The 15,620-nt window shown below is 35.0% G+C and overlaps 1 protein-coding gene across 2 annotated transcripts in view; it reads left to right on the forward strand.

The window, feature by feature from the left end:
* CDH9 (cadherin 9) overlaps window positions 1–15,620 on the forward strand; it is a 98,150-nt gene that overhangs the window by 67,852 nt on the left and 14,678 nt on the right. Inside the window, exons 4-8 of one of the 2 annotated variants that reach the window (XM_036378768.2) lie at window positions 5,822–5,941; window positions 8,065–8,232; window positions 11,936–12,123; window positions 13,498–13,670; window positions 14,938–15,074. In XM_036378768.2, coding sequence (XP_036234661.1) covers window positions 5,822–5,941; window positions 8,065–8,232; window positions 11,936–12,123; window positions 13,498–13,670; window positions 14,938–15,074 — 786 coding nt within the window. Of the gene's footprint in view, window positions 1–5,821; window positions 5,942–8,064; window positions 8,233–11,935; window positions 12,124–13,416; window positions 13,671–14,937; window positions 15,075–15,620 lie in introns of both variants that reach the window. The other variant, XM_036378767.2, reaches the window with a different exon arrangement.

Below are 15,620 nucleotides of genomic sequence, written 5' to 3' on the forward strand. Positions count from 1 at the left end.
TGATTCCTGGGTTGGAGGTCACTGTATATCAAAAACAAGGGCAGAGTAACCATGTACAGTAGCTAGTATATCAACTGATTTCTCAATCAAAACTTTTGTGAGACAAGATACATGAAAATAAGACAGCATATTTTCAAGTTAAATTAAGCTTCACCTCATAACTATGCAATAGATTATTAAAATTTTTTAAACTTGGTAAAACGTAATTCATTAATTATTTACTGAGTGTCCTTTTTTATGCCATCTTTTACCTCCTCTCTTTTGTCTTCTTACAACATTTCTTCTCAATATATATGGCTGAACTACATTTTAAAGTCCTTTCTACTTTTCCATTTTAATGCTATTGCTCTTTGGGTCTAGCTCCTCAGGTTGCTTACTTGTTCTAATTTTTGAGTTTTTTATACTTGGTCATGCCCATTCACTCCTGTTCTGCCTTGGATCACATATCTATTTACCTGTTGAAACTTATTCCTTTTCTGCTTTTATTTGTTCTTTTCCTTTGTTCTACAAAATCTTTCATGTTACCAACCTGCTGGCCCTTTCTACAGAAAAGGAAGACCAGCCTAGTGAAAGCCCCACTAAATTGTGGTTATGTTCAAAAGAGCACAGTTCACTTTGTGGTTCACTATTCTTTCAGCTTTTTAGTTAGATTTTCTTCCAATCAAAATATAAGAGCTGTATCTCAACCTTATTTAGTCCTGTCCTTCACATAGAAAGTAGTCAGAAGGGATGTCATCCAGCTGATAGGGTATGAGATACTTGGTGGTGAGCCCAATGCCTCCCTAAACTTTTTAGGCTTGGGTAGTGCCACATAGCTCCTATTCCTTAGTTTGTCCGGTTCATTGTCCACTTGTTCTCCAGAGAGACCAACCTGCTCTCAAAGACAAAATTGGTTTAAAACCCCTCAAAATTTCTGTACTCACTTAAAATTTTACTCATGTTTTCATCAGGGGCATCTCCAGACTACATCTGGATAATCCTTGGAGCAATATTATCAGAGCAAACTATGTGTCCATTCATCCTCTTTAAGGCTTCTAGATATACAAAATTCACAATTTTGCCTCCAGAGGTTTTCCAGAACTTACCCAAATCTTTTTTGCTGGTAAAAGCAATCCTCTTTTAAATTTTCCCTCTGCAAATAAACTTGACAAACTGCAGATTGCCATTGTGTTTGAAAACAGGAAGCAAGCATAAGAGCTTCTCCTTTAGGGAGATAAAGTCCTTCCTGCCTCTCCACTTACCCCAGCTGGTCTTCTATTTCTGAAAATGAAACAGACTTTCTGCACATACACAGACAAAACTCCTCTGTAAAAGTCAGAACTTTTCAATAATTGCCAGTTTTGAGAGAAGTAGACTTAAAAAAAAAATGGAAATTAAGCTGTCTCATAATGTAAAAACATCCTGTTTCAGCATTTTCAGACTGTTTTATTTCCAAACAACTTTTTGAATACTTTATGCTGGCCAAAGAAACCCTAAGCCTTCTTATTTTTTCATTAAATCAGAAGTTTGAATTGTTCTGAAATACAAGTTATATAAAAAATGTCAGAATGTTCAAAATGCATTTTGAACTTACAGATTTCTCTTTTGAAAAAAAAAAAAAGAAAAAAGAGACTTGGTTCTGAATGTTATTTAAATCACGGTCATTTTTTATCCAACATTCATAGTAGAATCTTGAAGCACACATTACTAACAGCATAATCTGCTCATTTTCTTCTCCCAAGACGGAGAACACTGTTTAAAATGAAGGTTGCAGAACAAATTATCAGTAAAACTAAAATTTTCCAGTAGATGCAGATATATCCTTCTGACTGGCAGAAACTGTTGTAATTCAGGTCAGCCAAAAGAGCCAAGTAGGAACAAGAGTTGCATGCTGAACCGCACGACTTCACATGAAAAGATAACAAAATATTCACCTGTCTCATCTAGTGGAAGACCTCTTTTGCACTGCAACAATCCTCCTCAAGCTATTTACTTCAGTTTTGCAATGGACTCTGGTATCATGCTGGGAGACCTAATTATACCAGAGGGACTCTTTCAAACACTTAATAGCACAAAGGGATAGAAAGCATTTTAAACATAATTCATAAAAGCATTCTCATTTCAAATGTTGTGAGGTTTTTTTTTTTCAAATTTATGGCTCACTCTTCATGATTTCTAGTAATCTGTGTTACAGACTCTCAATTCTGACACTTCCTATATATGATGAGATGCTCTCTCTAATAGTTTTCCTTTTTGGGTTCTACATTTTTACATGCACTTACATGAATTTTTATCCATACACAAACACATATAGAAGCACTCCTCACACAGATTTAGATTTGTCTTCTCTCAGGTTACCTTCAAAGTTTGTGCAGTTTGCTGCCCCTACATTAGGACCCCATACATCATGCAACATATATGTATCAAAGTGCTTAAGTTTCCATTCTCAAGACAAAGAGAAAGAGAAGAAAAAGAATGAGAAAAGAAAAAGAGAAAAAGGAAAAGGAAAAGGAAAAGGAAAAGGAAAAGGAAAAGGAAAAGGAAAAGGAAAAGGAAAAGGAAAAGGAAAAGGAAAGGAAAACATACCTCTTGAGAACTCTGAGATTTAGTTACCATCCTGAAATGGATTAAACTTGCTGGGTTGGATTGGGTTGAAGTAGACTTGCCTATTCAGAAGATTGATGTTATCAGTACTTGGACTGCTATTGCAGTTATTCTCACATTTTCTGTGTCATTCTTCACACCAATTTGCTCTGTGGCACATTTGATCATGGCTGTCTGCCAGAAGCCCACCCAACTCCTCTCTCACTCCCCTCCTCAACAAAACTGGGAGAGAAAAGAAAATGGAAAAGCTCATGGGTTGAAGCAAAGATTGAGTGACTACTTATCAATTATCACAAGGGTGAAAACAGACTTCACTTGAAAAATGAATTTAATTTACTGCATATTAAAAATAGAGTTGGATGTTGAAAAACAAAGGTAAATACAAAAATAACTTCCCCCACTCCCTGTTCTTCCCACACTGTACTTGTTTTCTTCACTCCTGCTGTATTCATCCAGACAGCCTATTTGTACTTTAAATCAAGCTGATTTCCTCTGACAAATGTGGTAAGAGGATGCTTGTGAGGTAATCTAGACTATAAATAAGCAAATAAATGAACAGATTTTTTTTAAATGAACCACTTTACGACAGTGGCTACCATCCCTGTGGGGCAAAGATAAGGCCTACTTTTCTTTGATTAGAAATTTTTTACTCTTTACCAATTATTTCTAATTAATATTTAGTTCATTCATTTCATTGTCCTTATTTCACTGTCATTTCTGACCCAAAAAGCAAAGAGTATTTCTTATGTCATGAAAGAAAGTTGCACAAGTACTGTCTACCATTTGTGAGCATCCTTCTTTTTGACACAGCAGACAAAGAGATTTGGCAAAGAGACTTAACTGCCTGCTGACATTGAATTTTTTGAGGCTATACTCTCGTTAATAATTTTTCACAGCTGTACTATTAGTTTAACAGAAATAAGGAGATTTGTAATACTATCTTTTCACCACACGAAAAGTTTCTTTATGGTTACATCTTCTGTACACCCCTCAGCAACCATAATTATATGGCACTTGAGCCTCAGGAAACAAAGAGACATTCCAATGAGACAAACACAGAAGTCTCCCAAAGTCTCCCCTAAGCTCTGTAATAACTGCTCTAAAAAACAAAAAACAAAAGCTAACTCAAAACAAATTCAGCATTTTTTTCTCTTCACCAAAACAGTACACTGGGAAAAAAAAAATGAAGAACATTAATGTACATTTGGTTGCTATAATCATTCTCAAACTTCTGTGTCAGTCCATGACAGTGTCTAGATCAGGAGGCCACAGAAAAAACCTTTTCTGATTAAGGTATTTTGGTTGGGTTCTTTGGTGATGGACAGCTAAATTACTCTTGATTCTTAACTTCTAGATGCTACAATGTCACACAGCATAAGCAGATTTTTCTATTGATTATGGTTTTTTTATAGGCTAGCAAGAGATATTGACTCTTTCCCTGTTTGCCTTGAGGAGGCAGGGGATTTAACTTGCTTTTCTGAAAACAGATGGGACTTATGGAACTTTACGACTATCAAAGAACTGTCTTGATTTTTTTTGTCTGGATGAGCAGTTCTGCTGGGCACTGCTAGTGATTAAAATGTCCTTAAATATTCACTTCTTTGGGACAACCTTTACAGCTCAGCTTGGCACAGAGATGACCTCTAGCTGTTTAACCAGGCAAAAAAGTAATCCAGGTACCTGATGGCAAAAATCATCTTCAGAGTCTGATGATTTGTGACAAAGCAGTTTTACAACTTTTTTTGTGGTGGTGTGTTGCAGAGAGAATTATTCATCCTCTCTTTACATGCTCTTCAGATCACCTGAAATATTGGTAATTGTTGTGTAGGTAAAACTATTATTTTTAAAGCTGTATTATGTACTATGAAAAAAATAGTTGCATCTAACAGGACCTGATAATAACGTACTGTCACAAATTGGTTTTGATAACTCTGGATTTCTACTTTTCCCAATCCCTGGGATATGCTCAAAAGCAACAGTACAAATGATTCACTACAGTGTCATTAATCACTGGAAAATGAGGTCCTTCTAAATTTATAGTCAAGACAGACATTTGCCTGCAAGTTATCTGAGGGAACTTCAATCTAGAGAGACTGAAGGTAGAGAAAAATAGGAATAGGGAATGATATCAATTAAATCGACAGTGCTTGCTAGAACTTTTCCTTGCAAAGAGAGATAAAAACAACAAAAAAAGAAACAAAACCAAAAACAACAACCAAAAAAACCAAACAACCCCTCCCCCCCACCCCCCAAAAAAAAAAAAAACTTGGCCAAAGATAGGGTAAAGAGCTTCTTCTCAGTCAGCCTTCATCCCCTGGCAAGGAGTCAAGCACCTTTACACCTCTAGCTATTGGACTGCCTGCACCTATCTAGACATTTGTCAGCTCTAGATTGTGTGAGCAAAATGCATTCTGACATCTAAATGCTAAGGAAAAAAAAAGCATGTGAAGGATATCTTTGTGCTTTTATATCTTATAAGAAAGGCTTTACAGAAGCTTTCATTTGCTTCTAACCCATAAACTATACCAAATGTATTGGCTCACAGTACTTATAATCCCATATAACCTATATTTTCTTTTTTATGATCACAGGACAAGGGTAAACTATTGTCACATAAAATAAGTGAATGCCAAAAAAACATTAGCAGCATTTAATGTCCTATATTTGCCAAATAACTTTGACCAAGAGAGAAAAAAACCCAACCATATCCCACAAATTGTATTTCTTATTGAAAAACCAATCTTTTTTTAAATAGAACCTCAAAAATCAGTTTAGGATGAGACAAAGTGTCCTATTGAGCCAAAATTCAGGCACTTGACATTTGTCATCTGAGCAGAAAATGAGTATGGGGAAATTTGCTTTAGGTTGGTTTATTAATTAAACCAAAGCTTTAAGTGAACAGTTTCAGCTGAGGTTGTGTTATTGTCAGAGAACAATCTTCATAGCTGTTTGATCACCAAAAAAACCTAATGCTGTGTTGAGTTTCAAAGATGTCCCTGTCAGTCCCTGTATGTTTGTCTTGTTAAACTGAAGCATGAATCTTAAGTGATAATGATTTTAGTCACAGTCACCAGGAAGATGGGATTTTATTTATTCTCTTGAGTAGGATAACTCTGGATTGCTCCAGTGGACGTTGTTTGATTTCTTACTAAATTCAATACTTCAACAACTGTATATGGTTTACAAGAAGTAGATGCCTTCCTAAAATCTGCTGATTCTTTGCTTGGTACCTATTTAGGTACATCTGTTATTCAGGTGACAGCCACAGATGCTGATGATGCCAACTATGGGAACAGTGCCAAAGTGGTGTACAGCATCCTCCAGGGACAGCCATATTTCTCAGTGGATCCAGAAACAGGTTAGCAATCCATTCAGTCTCACTGGAATCAAAATAAAAGTATGCTTTGTCCAGTAAAATTATATTAATGCAGAAAAATTGCTTTTCTTGGTATAACTAAGGTTTCCAGAGGATGATTGTTAACTGTAAAGGCCAAAAGTTTAAAAGAAAAAAGATGCAAAATACTGTAAAGGGTCCAAAGACTCATCAAAATTAGTCCCGAGCCTATTTACACCAGTTTCTGGGAATTTCATCTGTTTACATTCAAAAAATATATGTAGGAGCTGGACATTTTCATACTATAAGGTAAAAAAAAAATCTCACAGGTAATTAACTATTTCTAAAAGTTTGGAATAGATCCCTGACCACTGATTTTAATCAGTTAATTTTTAACTTAAGGTTTTTTTTTAAGCTGTATTATGATTCCAAGAGTTATGGACACTGAAGCAAGTACTATTAATGCTTTTAAATTGAAAAGAATGAATTGAAGCCTTTTTCACTCTTATGCAAGAATTTGGATAAGAGACAAACACAAACTAAAAAAAAAAAAAAAAAGTATGAATTTTGGACATCTATGACTCAAAATTAGGGGTCAGAAAAGAAAGATGTCACCAGAACTCTCCTATTCCAAATATCTGATCCTAAGGCACTCAAGACTCAATAGGCATTGAATTAGTTTTTCTTGCATATTATCAAAATTATTCTGGTTTTCTAATTGAGAATTTAAGTGCAACTCCGTGCAGAATCTCTGAAGTTCCTGATCCATTGAAAGTGCTCAGATGATTGCTAACTTTATGTTGAAACAATTTGGGATTTTTCTAAATACATCAAAGACATAATATGCAAAAGATAATTAATGACAAGGCTACAATTTTAAAAGGGAGCATAAAAATTTTGCATTGGATAAAAGTGTTTGAATTTTCCCCCTTTTCAACCTCTCTCTTTTTTTTTTCTCTTTTCTCCAGTCCCCTACTCAAACATCATTACCAGGTATGAGCAGGGAAACAGGACCAACAGTACAACATGGGAAATTAATAATGGCAGCAGGTGTTTAGGCAGGCAGGCAGTAAGGGAAACACCCAGCCTCTCATCTTTGGTTCAGGGATTAATTTTCTCATTTTAATCCAATTTGCTGTTTTATGTTACATATATTAGTAAGCCTAGGTATGATAATCAGAACCTGGTAATCCTGGCTCAGACATAAATGTCATAAGCACTAAGCTGCAAAGGTTTTTTCTTTATTTCAGTCACTTGCTAGAAGTATAAATTTTCCAGGGTTGCCTTTTTTTTTTTTTTCTGTGTACTATCAAACTGAGCCTATAATGAAAGCCTTCTTCTGAGAAAGAAAGGGAAGGGCTGTGAATCCTCCCAGCAGAAAAGGACACTATGCTTACATTTTCCCACTTCACAAAAGAAAGCTCTGCTCACTCCAGCTTTGAAAAGCCACTACTCTTCCAAATAAAAACAAAAAGCTTTGCTTGGTTTTCAAAAAGGAACTTTAATCAAGTGGTGTACAGCACCACTTTTGGTTTTCTCACCTGAGACGTTTATTTTTTTCGTGTACTGCAAAAATGTCTCAGACATTCAAATTACAGTTATGAAATCCTTCAAACTGGACACCCTAAAAAGACTTTTCAAAACTAATTTTAGACTCTTCTCCAATTATTTTATTAGCTGTAGCTCCTGACTGACAGTGGACATCACTGAGCATCAAAATCAATGATCTATTACAGCCCAGAATAACGAATCGTGAGCATGTTAGAGTTCAGCCTTGTGCTATAATATCAAAATGTCACCAGGGCTGAAGATTACACAATATAGTAAATAATAACTGAGGATAAAAACTGCAGAATTTTGTTAATTCAATGAACATATTGATATTTTTTGTCATTAAAAGAATAATTAAATCAATTTAGCAAAACAAAAACAATGAATAATGTCTGTTACATTTTTTGTCTCTTTTCTTAAAATCACATTAAATCATCCATAGATTGAAAGGTTTATTGCAGTATACCTTGTTGTGATTGCTATGGATTATCATCTGCACAGTGTATCTGACATGAATCCATCCAAGAGCTCTGAGATTATTGTGGATGGGGCTTCTCCTTCACCTCTCTGTCTCTCCTTTATTTCACTCCTTCAAGGCATAATCAAGACTGCTTTACCAGACATGAGCAGAGAAAACAGGGAGCAATACCAAGTGGTCATCCAGGCTAAAGACATGGGAGGCCAGATGGGAGGACTATCAGGGACCACCACCGTGAACATCACACTGACTGACGTCAATGACAATCCACCTCGCTTCCCCCAGAGTATGGAGCATCTAATGGTTTGGCTTTCCAAAGAACCTCTCAAAAATCAGCTGGTTTGCTTTGGCCATCTGGAAGTTTTGGTTTTTTTAATCATTGTTTTTGTAGTACTTAACCACTGCTCTGTCAGTTTATTTTGCAGCATTCCAAGGCAAATGGGAATCTCTGCCTACATTTTTTATAACATCAAATTCTTTGTTGGAGTGATAAACTTCTCATTCTTATTCTGCTTACAGAAATATAAACTGTAACACTAATTTAGGCCAACTGCAGGGACTTTAGAGGAATTTAACTACAAAATATAAGGATCTGTTCTTTTAGTTCCCTGTGTTGAAGCAAGAAAATACATCGCAGGTTTTCTAATGTTCTGACTTCCACAGGCAGAGTTGATCAGGTCATTTGTTCTGCTGGCAGTCTAAGCATTTGGCTTAGGTACTAATAATCTTTGTTCAGTTTTTGAATGATTTTGATAATCTAGGCCAGTCTGACACAATAAAATAAGGGTTTCTTTTAAGTATCTTTGTACAAGAAAAAAATAGCAAATAGCAGAAAGCTGCACAATACAGAAAACTTCAGAGTAATACCCTACAAAATTCTTTTTATGCTAGGCCAGTGTTTAAATTTAATGTCATGTTGTTACAGTCGGTGTCTGATAACTGTTTGATAGGCTGCAGATAGGAGAAATTTACAGCCTCGGTTCAGTGCCTGCCAGAAAAGTGTCCACATAATAAAATTTGAATTGCTTGTTCACACTGATGAGAGACCTGGCTCTCTTTATAGATACACTAAGGACTGAACAAAGAGAGCTGATTTATAAAATGCTCTCCTGGACTGGAAAAGCACTTCAGTACTATGGCAATAAGTACACCCAGAATAGTACAAACTGTTCAACCTAGTGCAGTTTTAAAAAAAAAATATTGGAAAACTCTGACAGCATGGAAGAATAGATCTTTGGAATTATAAATTACTGTTTTAATCTCTATCCATGATAACACGTTGCTTTAAAAGAAGAGAGGGGAGGGGAAGTACTGCAACCCTCATAAAGAAATATAATTTCAATTCACATTCAGAGTTCACTTGATGAGAATCACCTTCACATGGTAAATTCAAACATCAATTAACTGAAATTCCTGTTCAACTTCATGAGGGGATACTTTTTAAAAATGTATAGCATAATGCAAGCCTATAATATTTTGGCAAATAGAAATTCTGGAACCTAAATTATAATTTATGGTGGCACATTGCCTTGTAAGCCTCACTGTTGAATAAAATCAAACAAGATAAAGAAGAATGAAGAACATATAGAACTGAAAAATAATTTAAGGTTTCCAGTCCCCTTAGCCTGTGTTCTTCTGAAAAAGAATTCTCTTTCAAAATTAACTGAAACCTCAAGTCTCTGAAAGCTTTTCTGATTATTTCAATAAACTTTGCGATGGGTACTTTTTTGGAGAAATTTACACAATTTGATGCCTCAAACAATGCTCTCCCTAGTATTCTACTTTGAACATCACTGAAACACACTGTGTGGCCTACAGAAGGCCTGCTGTGGGATTTTCCAATGCTGCAGTTTCAGTTGTGCTGGTGATCCTTCCCTCTCATTTTCTTTCTCCTCAGCAGAGTGGGTTGTAACACTTTCTAGGAAATCAAAGAAAGAGAAATATCAGGCAGATTTGATTTCTTCTTGGGTAGTTATGAAGAGGGGTACATCTTCAAAAAACTATCTGTTCTGGAAGTTTGCTTTTTATGAAAACATTAGTCTTCCTTTTCTCTTATCTGAAGCAACAATAAGTAAAATTGTTGCCCAAAGTAGAGGGTGAATGGCAGTTGCAAGCAACACCAGTTAATATCAAGGTATTTAAGATCCAAAAATTAATTTCTTAGAGGGACTGGAGAAAGTAAAATGGCACTGTGAAGTAGTGGTTGTTCAAATCGCATCAAGAAGAAGCATTTTCTGTTTTGTTTTGTTTCCTAGAAGTAGTCATGGAAAATTAGAAGACATAGGCCTGAATGGAATTAAAATGGTACTATAATGAAAACCTTACACATTTTGAATTCTATTGTACTCCAAACCAAATAGCCATCTCACATCCTGAATTGTGTAGCATTCACACAGTACCACAAAAATAGGAATGCTTTCAAACAAAAAAGCACTGAAGGGAGGTATTTATCTGGAAGGAGTAATATGTACCATGACTGAATCTGTTCTTATGGTAGATCTGGCTCAGCTGCCAAACCCTTGAATTTTCAAGGGTTCAAGACTTGAAATTCATGGTTTAGCTGTCAGGAATCCTACCTTTCATCCCATTTGCAGACCGGTTTGAGGGAACAATATACATTTCTGTGTGGATCACAGAAAAATAGGCTGCTGCTGAGTTTTCACTTACAACCTTGAATTTGGAACAGCAATCACAATTTAGCATCAAGCATTAGCTTCCATTTTGCTACACATCTATAGAAATATAAGGTATTCTCAGGAACTCTCTTTTGTACTGAGTCTTTACAACTGCGGACAGAAACTCATTCTGCACTCACAATTTTGATGCATTCCTTGTATTAAATGGATCAGGTCAGGATCCTTTAGGTGCCTTAAAAGCACATGTAAATAGAGGAAATAGGGTTGTTGCAACAAGGAGAGTTGACTGTACTTTACTACAAGTCAATACAATTTATATGTATCCTCTTTGGATCCTTTGAATAAAGGTTGTACCCTTTATTAGGTGCTAATTTTGTCACATTCTTAAGGTATTTCTCCAATGCTACTACTTCACTCAGTAAAGTAATATGAATTTACATGAAAAAATAGATCAAAAGGAAAATTAGATTCTGGCTTGTTATGTGCAAAATATGAACTCATCAGATGTGTTTGGATTTTTTTACATTTTCTTGATAGTAAATAACTGAAAATACTGAATTTGAAATTTTTTTGTGTCTTGCTAGTGAAGAAACATCTTCTATATCTGCTTCTTCCTGGTGAAGAAATTAATAGTTTTTCTGCTGCAGCATGTCTTTAAAATTAGATTAAAAAAAAAAAAAGTTGTCAGAAAGTACGTTTGAATTCACTTTTCATACACACAAGCAAGAGTAAAGGGTCTGTGTAATCAGATTTCTTTCTAGAAGACTGATTATAAAAATAAAAATAGCAATTACCATGAACATGTGTCCAAATTCCCTTTACAATGACTCTTTACCATGTATTATCAATAACAGATGAATTTATTGTTTTCAAACAGAACAATTACTGGAATATATTTCAAAGTAATTAAAAGAAAAAGTTATTCTGTTTTAGTCTCTTTCCAAAATCCTCACTGATTTCTACAATTCTTGTTTGAGAACACCCTTGAGAGAACAAAATAAAATCCTTTCCTATTTCTAAATATATCTAGGAACATTTCCAGATAAAAAAAATATATATATAGTGCTAATAATCAGGGTAAGAAGTGGTACCTCACTGTTTTGCACCTTTGTCCCTTAAAAGTGAAGAAAAAAAGAAGTGTTATATGGCTTTGAAGAATAACTTGAATATTTTGACAGTTTGTCAATCAACTCCAAATCCTGTTTTAAAGTTTATTGTGATGACTAGTGGCACTTTTCTTACAGTGTTTGGAACTTCAAGTTACTTTATAAAATCTAGTTGAAATTGAAGATAATTTTTATTCAGAAAAAAAATATTCCTCAAAACAAAAAATGTTTGATTTTGCTCTTCTAGGCTCCTATCAGTTCAGCTCTCCTGAATCTGCACCACCTGGGACTCCTCTTGGCAGAATTAAAGCCAATGACCCCGATGTGGGAGAAAATGCAGAGATTGAGTACAGCATCTCCAATGGGGATGGATCAGACATGTTTGATATCATCACTGACAAGGACACACAGGAAGGGATTATAACCGTCAAAAAGGTTTACTTTTTCTCCCTCTCTTTCATATGTACTTAGCTCTTCAAGTGTTACGGTTATTTTTCTTTTTCCAGGGGAAGGGAGGGTAGATCTCACAAGGGGTCAGGCTGCCAAGGAGCTGTTGTATTAGTTTTGTTCTTCTCTTTCTTCAGCAGGTATCTGTTATTTTCAAGTCTCAAGGGAAATTTACTGGCATGTCACTTCACATAAAGCAATATTTCAGGAACTGCTGTCTGTTCAATATATAGACTCTCACACACAGTACTTTCAAATTAGGGCTGTGAAAACTTGGAGAGGTTCAGTTCACAGTGGGGTTTATCAGCTGATTGCTGTGCTAAGACTTACAAGAGTGGTAGGCTTACCTGGAGCTTGATGAATTTGCATGTCCAAGACTAAACTCTCCCTCTCTAATCTGTTCAACAGCCAGTTATCCCCAGTACCTAAAATCTGTCTTGGTTTAAGTCCAGTCTTGGTGATACTTCAGTTGTTACATATGATGTCAGTGAAACTCCAAAGAGCAAAGACATTTACAGAAATTTAATTCAAAATCCCATGTCTGACAACATTATTGGTTGCTTTTCAGAATTCAGCCTCTGAAACTCTGAACCCTTTTTTTGATTTTAATGTTATTAAATATATCAGTAACATTAATTGATAACTACCTATGAATATAATAACAATCTATAAACATATTTGGAAACACATATACTTGTTTATGTATACGTATCTATGAAGGTCTACCTCCATATACATATATGGATATGCATGATGTAAATGTCATATGGATTGAAAACAAACTTCACATATTTTCTTTTTACTAAGGAACATGGAGACCAGGGACAAGTCTGGTTTGTTCCTAGTGCCAAACTATAGATGGTAATGGATAAAAGAAAGTAAAGAAAAGATAAATAGGACAAAGATCATTTAAGAACTGCGATAATTGCTCTTTTTACTGCCAATGTGATGAGACAAATAAGACTTTACACAACTCCTTATTGTGGACTGAGTAAAACTTCCATGCTTCTATATTTTTACATAAGTCAAAGCCTCCTGTTTTTTCAGGAACCTGAACAATTAATAGACAGAGGGATCATAACTGCCTTGCTATCCTATAATAATCCTTAATTTTAGTGTCTAGAATAAGATCTAATACACTCCATCTTCTCCAAGATGGAGTAAAATTTTGAGCTTTTCCTACTAAAAATGTTTCATCTTTTGATTTAGACTGTAAAACTTACTCACATTTTTCTTAAAGTGATGTAATTTTCTTTATTATTATTATTATTTGCTCCTCAGCATCTGGATTTTGAAAACAAGGTGTTATATACCCTAAAAGTAGAAGCAAGCAACACTCATCCTGATCCTCGTTTTCTTCAGCTGGGGCCATTCAAAGACACGGCTTTTGTCAAAATTTCTGTTGAAGACATTGATGAACCTCCAGTGTTCAGCAGACCCTGGTATTTAATAGAGGTAGATGAAGACGCCAAGGAAGGAAGCATTATTGGGCAGGTTGTAGCCCAAGACCCAGATGTAGCAAAGAATGCAATAAAGTAAGCCATTATACAATATAAAATTCTTTAGATGTGGGTCAACAGAGAATGATGAGAGTGCAAGGTAGAAAGAGGCTGTTTGGGTAATAAAGCACATGGGGGTTGTTGGAAAGTGTCCAAGAGAAATATCTATGTGAGCTTGTGAAGGCAAATACAATTAGCACAATGAGCAGTGCAGAGAATGTTTTTAAGAACAGTCTACAGGAACCAGGTAAAAAGAAAGGAGATGTCAGTATTTAATTGCCAGCATGTTCTAGTAGTTTCACCAAGCTGTTCATAAAATTATTCTTTTATACTATCTAAAACATTCAAAATTTTGTATTTCTGTGCTCCCTGATGCTTGATAACAGTCACACTTCTGTACATAACATCCATGTTCCATAACTTAACTATTTAATTATCACAGTATATTGAATAAGAAATGATTGCAGGAAAGTAATAACAATTAGAAGTAAGAGTTCAGTGCTGTGAAATTGTTGTAATTGTTACCAATCTGCTATTATTATCTGCAGTGACAAACAAGGCACTTAAGTTTGTCTATTTACCATGCAAGTGATTATGAGAATTGATCTCTGCATTTCTGAACAAGGCTTCTATGTCCTACAGCAGTATGTGTTGAGGTAGGAGGTGTAAGAGGAGGAGGAAAATAAAATATTTTTAAGTAAATTATGTATAAAATCTCAATCTGACCTGATAATGACTGCCAGCTACTAGGCTGATTAGAAAACAACTGTAAACCAAGTTTTTTCTCACTGGGTACAAACAAAGCAAAAGAAAATATCACAAAACAAGATTTTAAGAGGTTTCATATTAAAGAACAAGTAATTGAAAGATTTTTCTCTCAGGTTTGTGGTCCTTGTGACACCTCAAAAATAGATTTTTTTAAATTAATACGTTCTTGTGTCTGCAATATGTGTCCTTTGGTGACAGAGTTCTCTAAGAAACAATTAATTTGCAAAAAATCTTACATAAAAAGTTCACTTTTAGTTATTAGTCCGAAATTCACTTTATGAGCCAAAATGTAATTTCAATTATCAATCTAAAAACCACCCATATAATATTTTGCTCTTCATCCTCCTCACTAGTCTTAAAATTGTTTTTAAGTATTTGTAGCATGCAGGTAGTTAAGGGAAAACTTAGGTCAATTGCAAAGAAAACATTCTTGATTAAGAACAGTTAAAATTGGAAAACTTTTAGAGGTGGCTGTGAGCTAAACTGGAGACTGCAATGGGAGATTGTGATGCTCAGTTTTACTGTATCTTGACAGATATTCTGTAGATCGACACACTGACCTTGACAGAATATTCAACATCTATTCAGGAAATGGATCCTTATTCCTCTCGAAGCCACTTGACCGAGAAGAAACTCCCTGGCACAACATCACTGTCATAGCAACTGAAATCAGTAAGATGAAAATAAAATTTATCTCAGAAGAATATTTGAACTGAGAAAATAATTAAATTCTACAGTTTCTATGACTTATCTTATTTCATTAGTTTTGCCCTTATCCAGATATTATTGATAGACAAGGCACACATATAAAAGCCTAATTTATATTTTAAGCTATGTTTTGCCCATTTTTTACAAAGATATTTAGGAAGTCTCAGGCTCAATAAAACCATATACAATATATATTGGATAAGTTAACTGGTTCCTTGAGAATTCACATCAAATAATTTGGTGCAGGTCTGATGCACTGGCTCTATCCCAAGGTAAGTCTTTGGGAAAATCTTTGGGGGAAGAAGAGAAAAAATGTCCCTGACATACAACACATTGTCATAATAACCTTTGTAAATGAGAAAAAATTATGCTTTACCTCAACTGATTTAACTTATCTCAGAAAATGGCTTTTTTTGAAGTCAAGACTAGGGAAAATTTTGCCCTCCATATCTGAAGTAAACCCTGGGCTTAATTTTTCACCTGTATTCTTTACTATTCTGTTAGATACTT

This window comes from Molothrus ater, chromosome 1 (genome assembly GCF_012460135.2).
Source record: "Molothrus ater isolate BHLD 08-10-18 breed brown headed cowbird chromosome 1, BPBGC_Mater_1.1, whole genome shotgun sequence".
Taxonomy (NCBI): Eukaryota; Metazoa; Chordata; class Aves; order Passeriformes; family Icteridae; genus Molothrus; species Molothrus ater.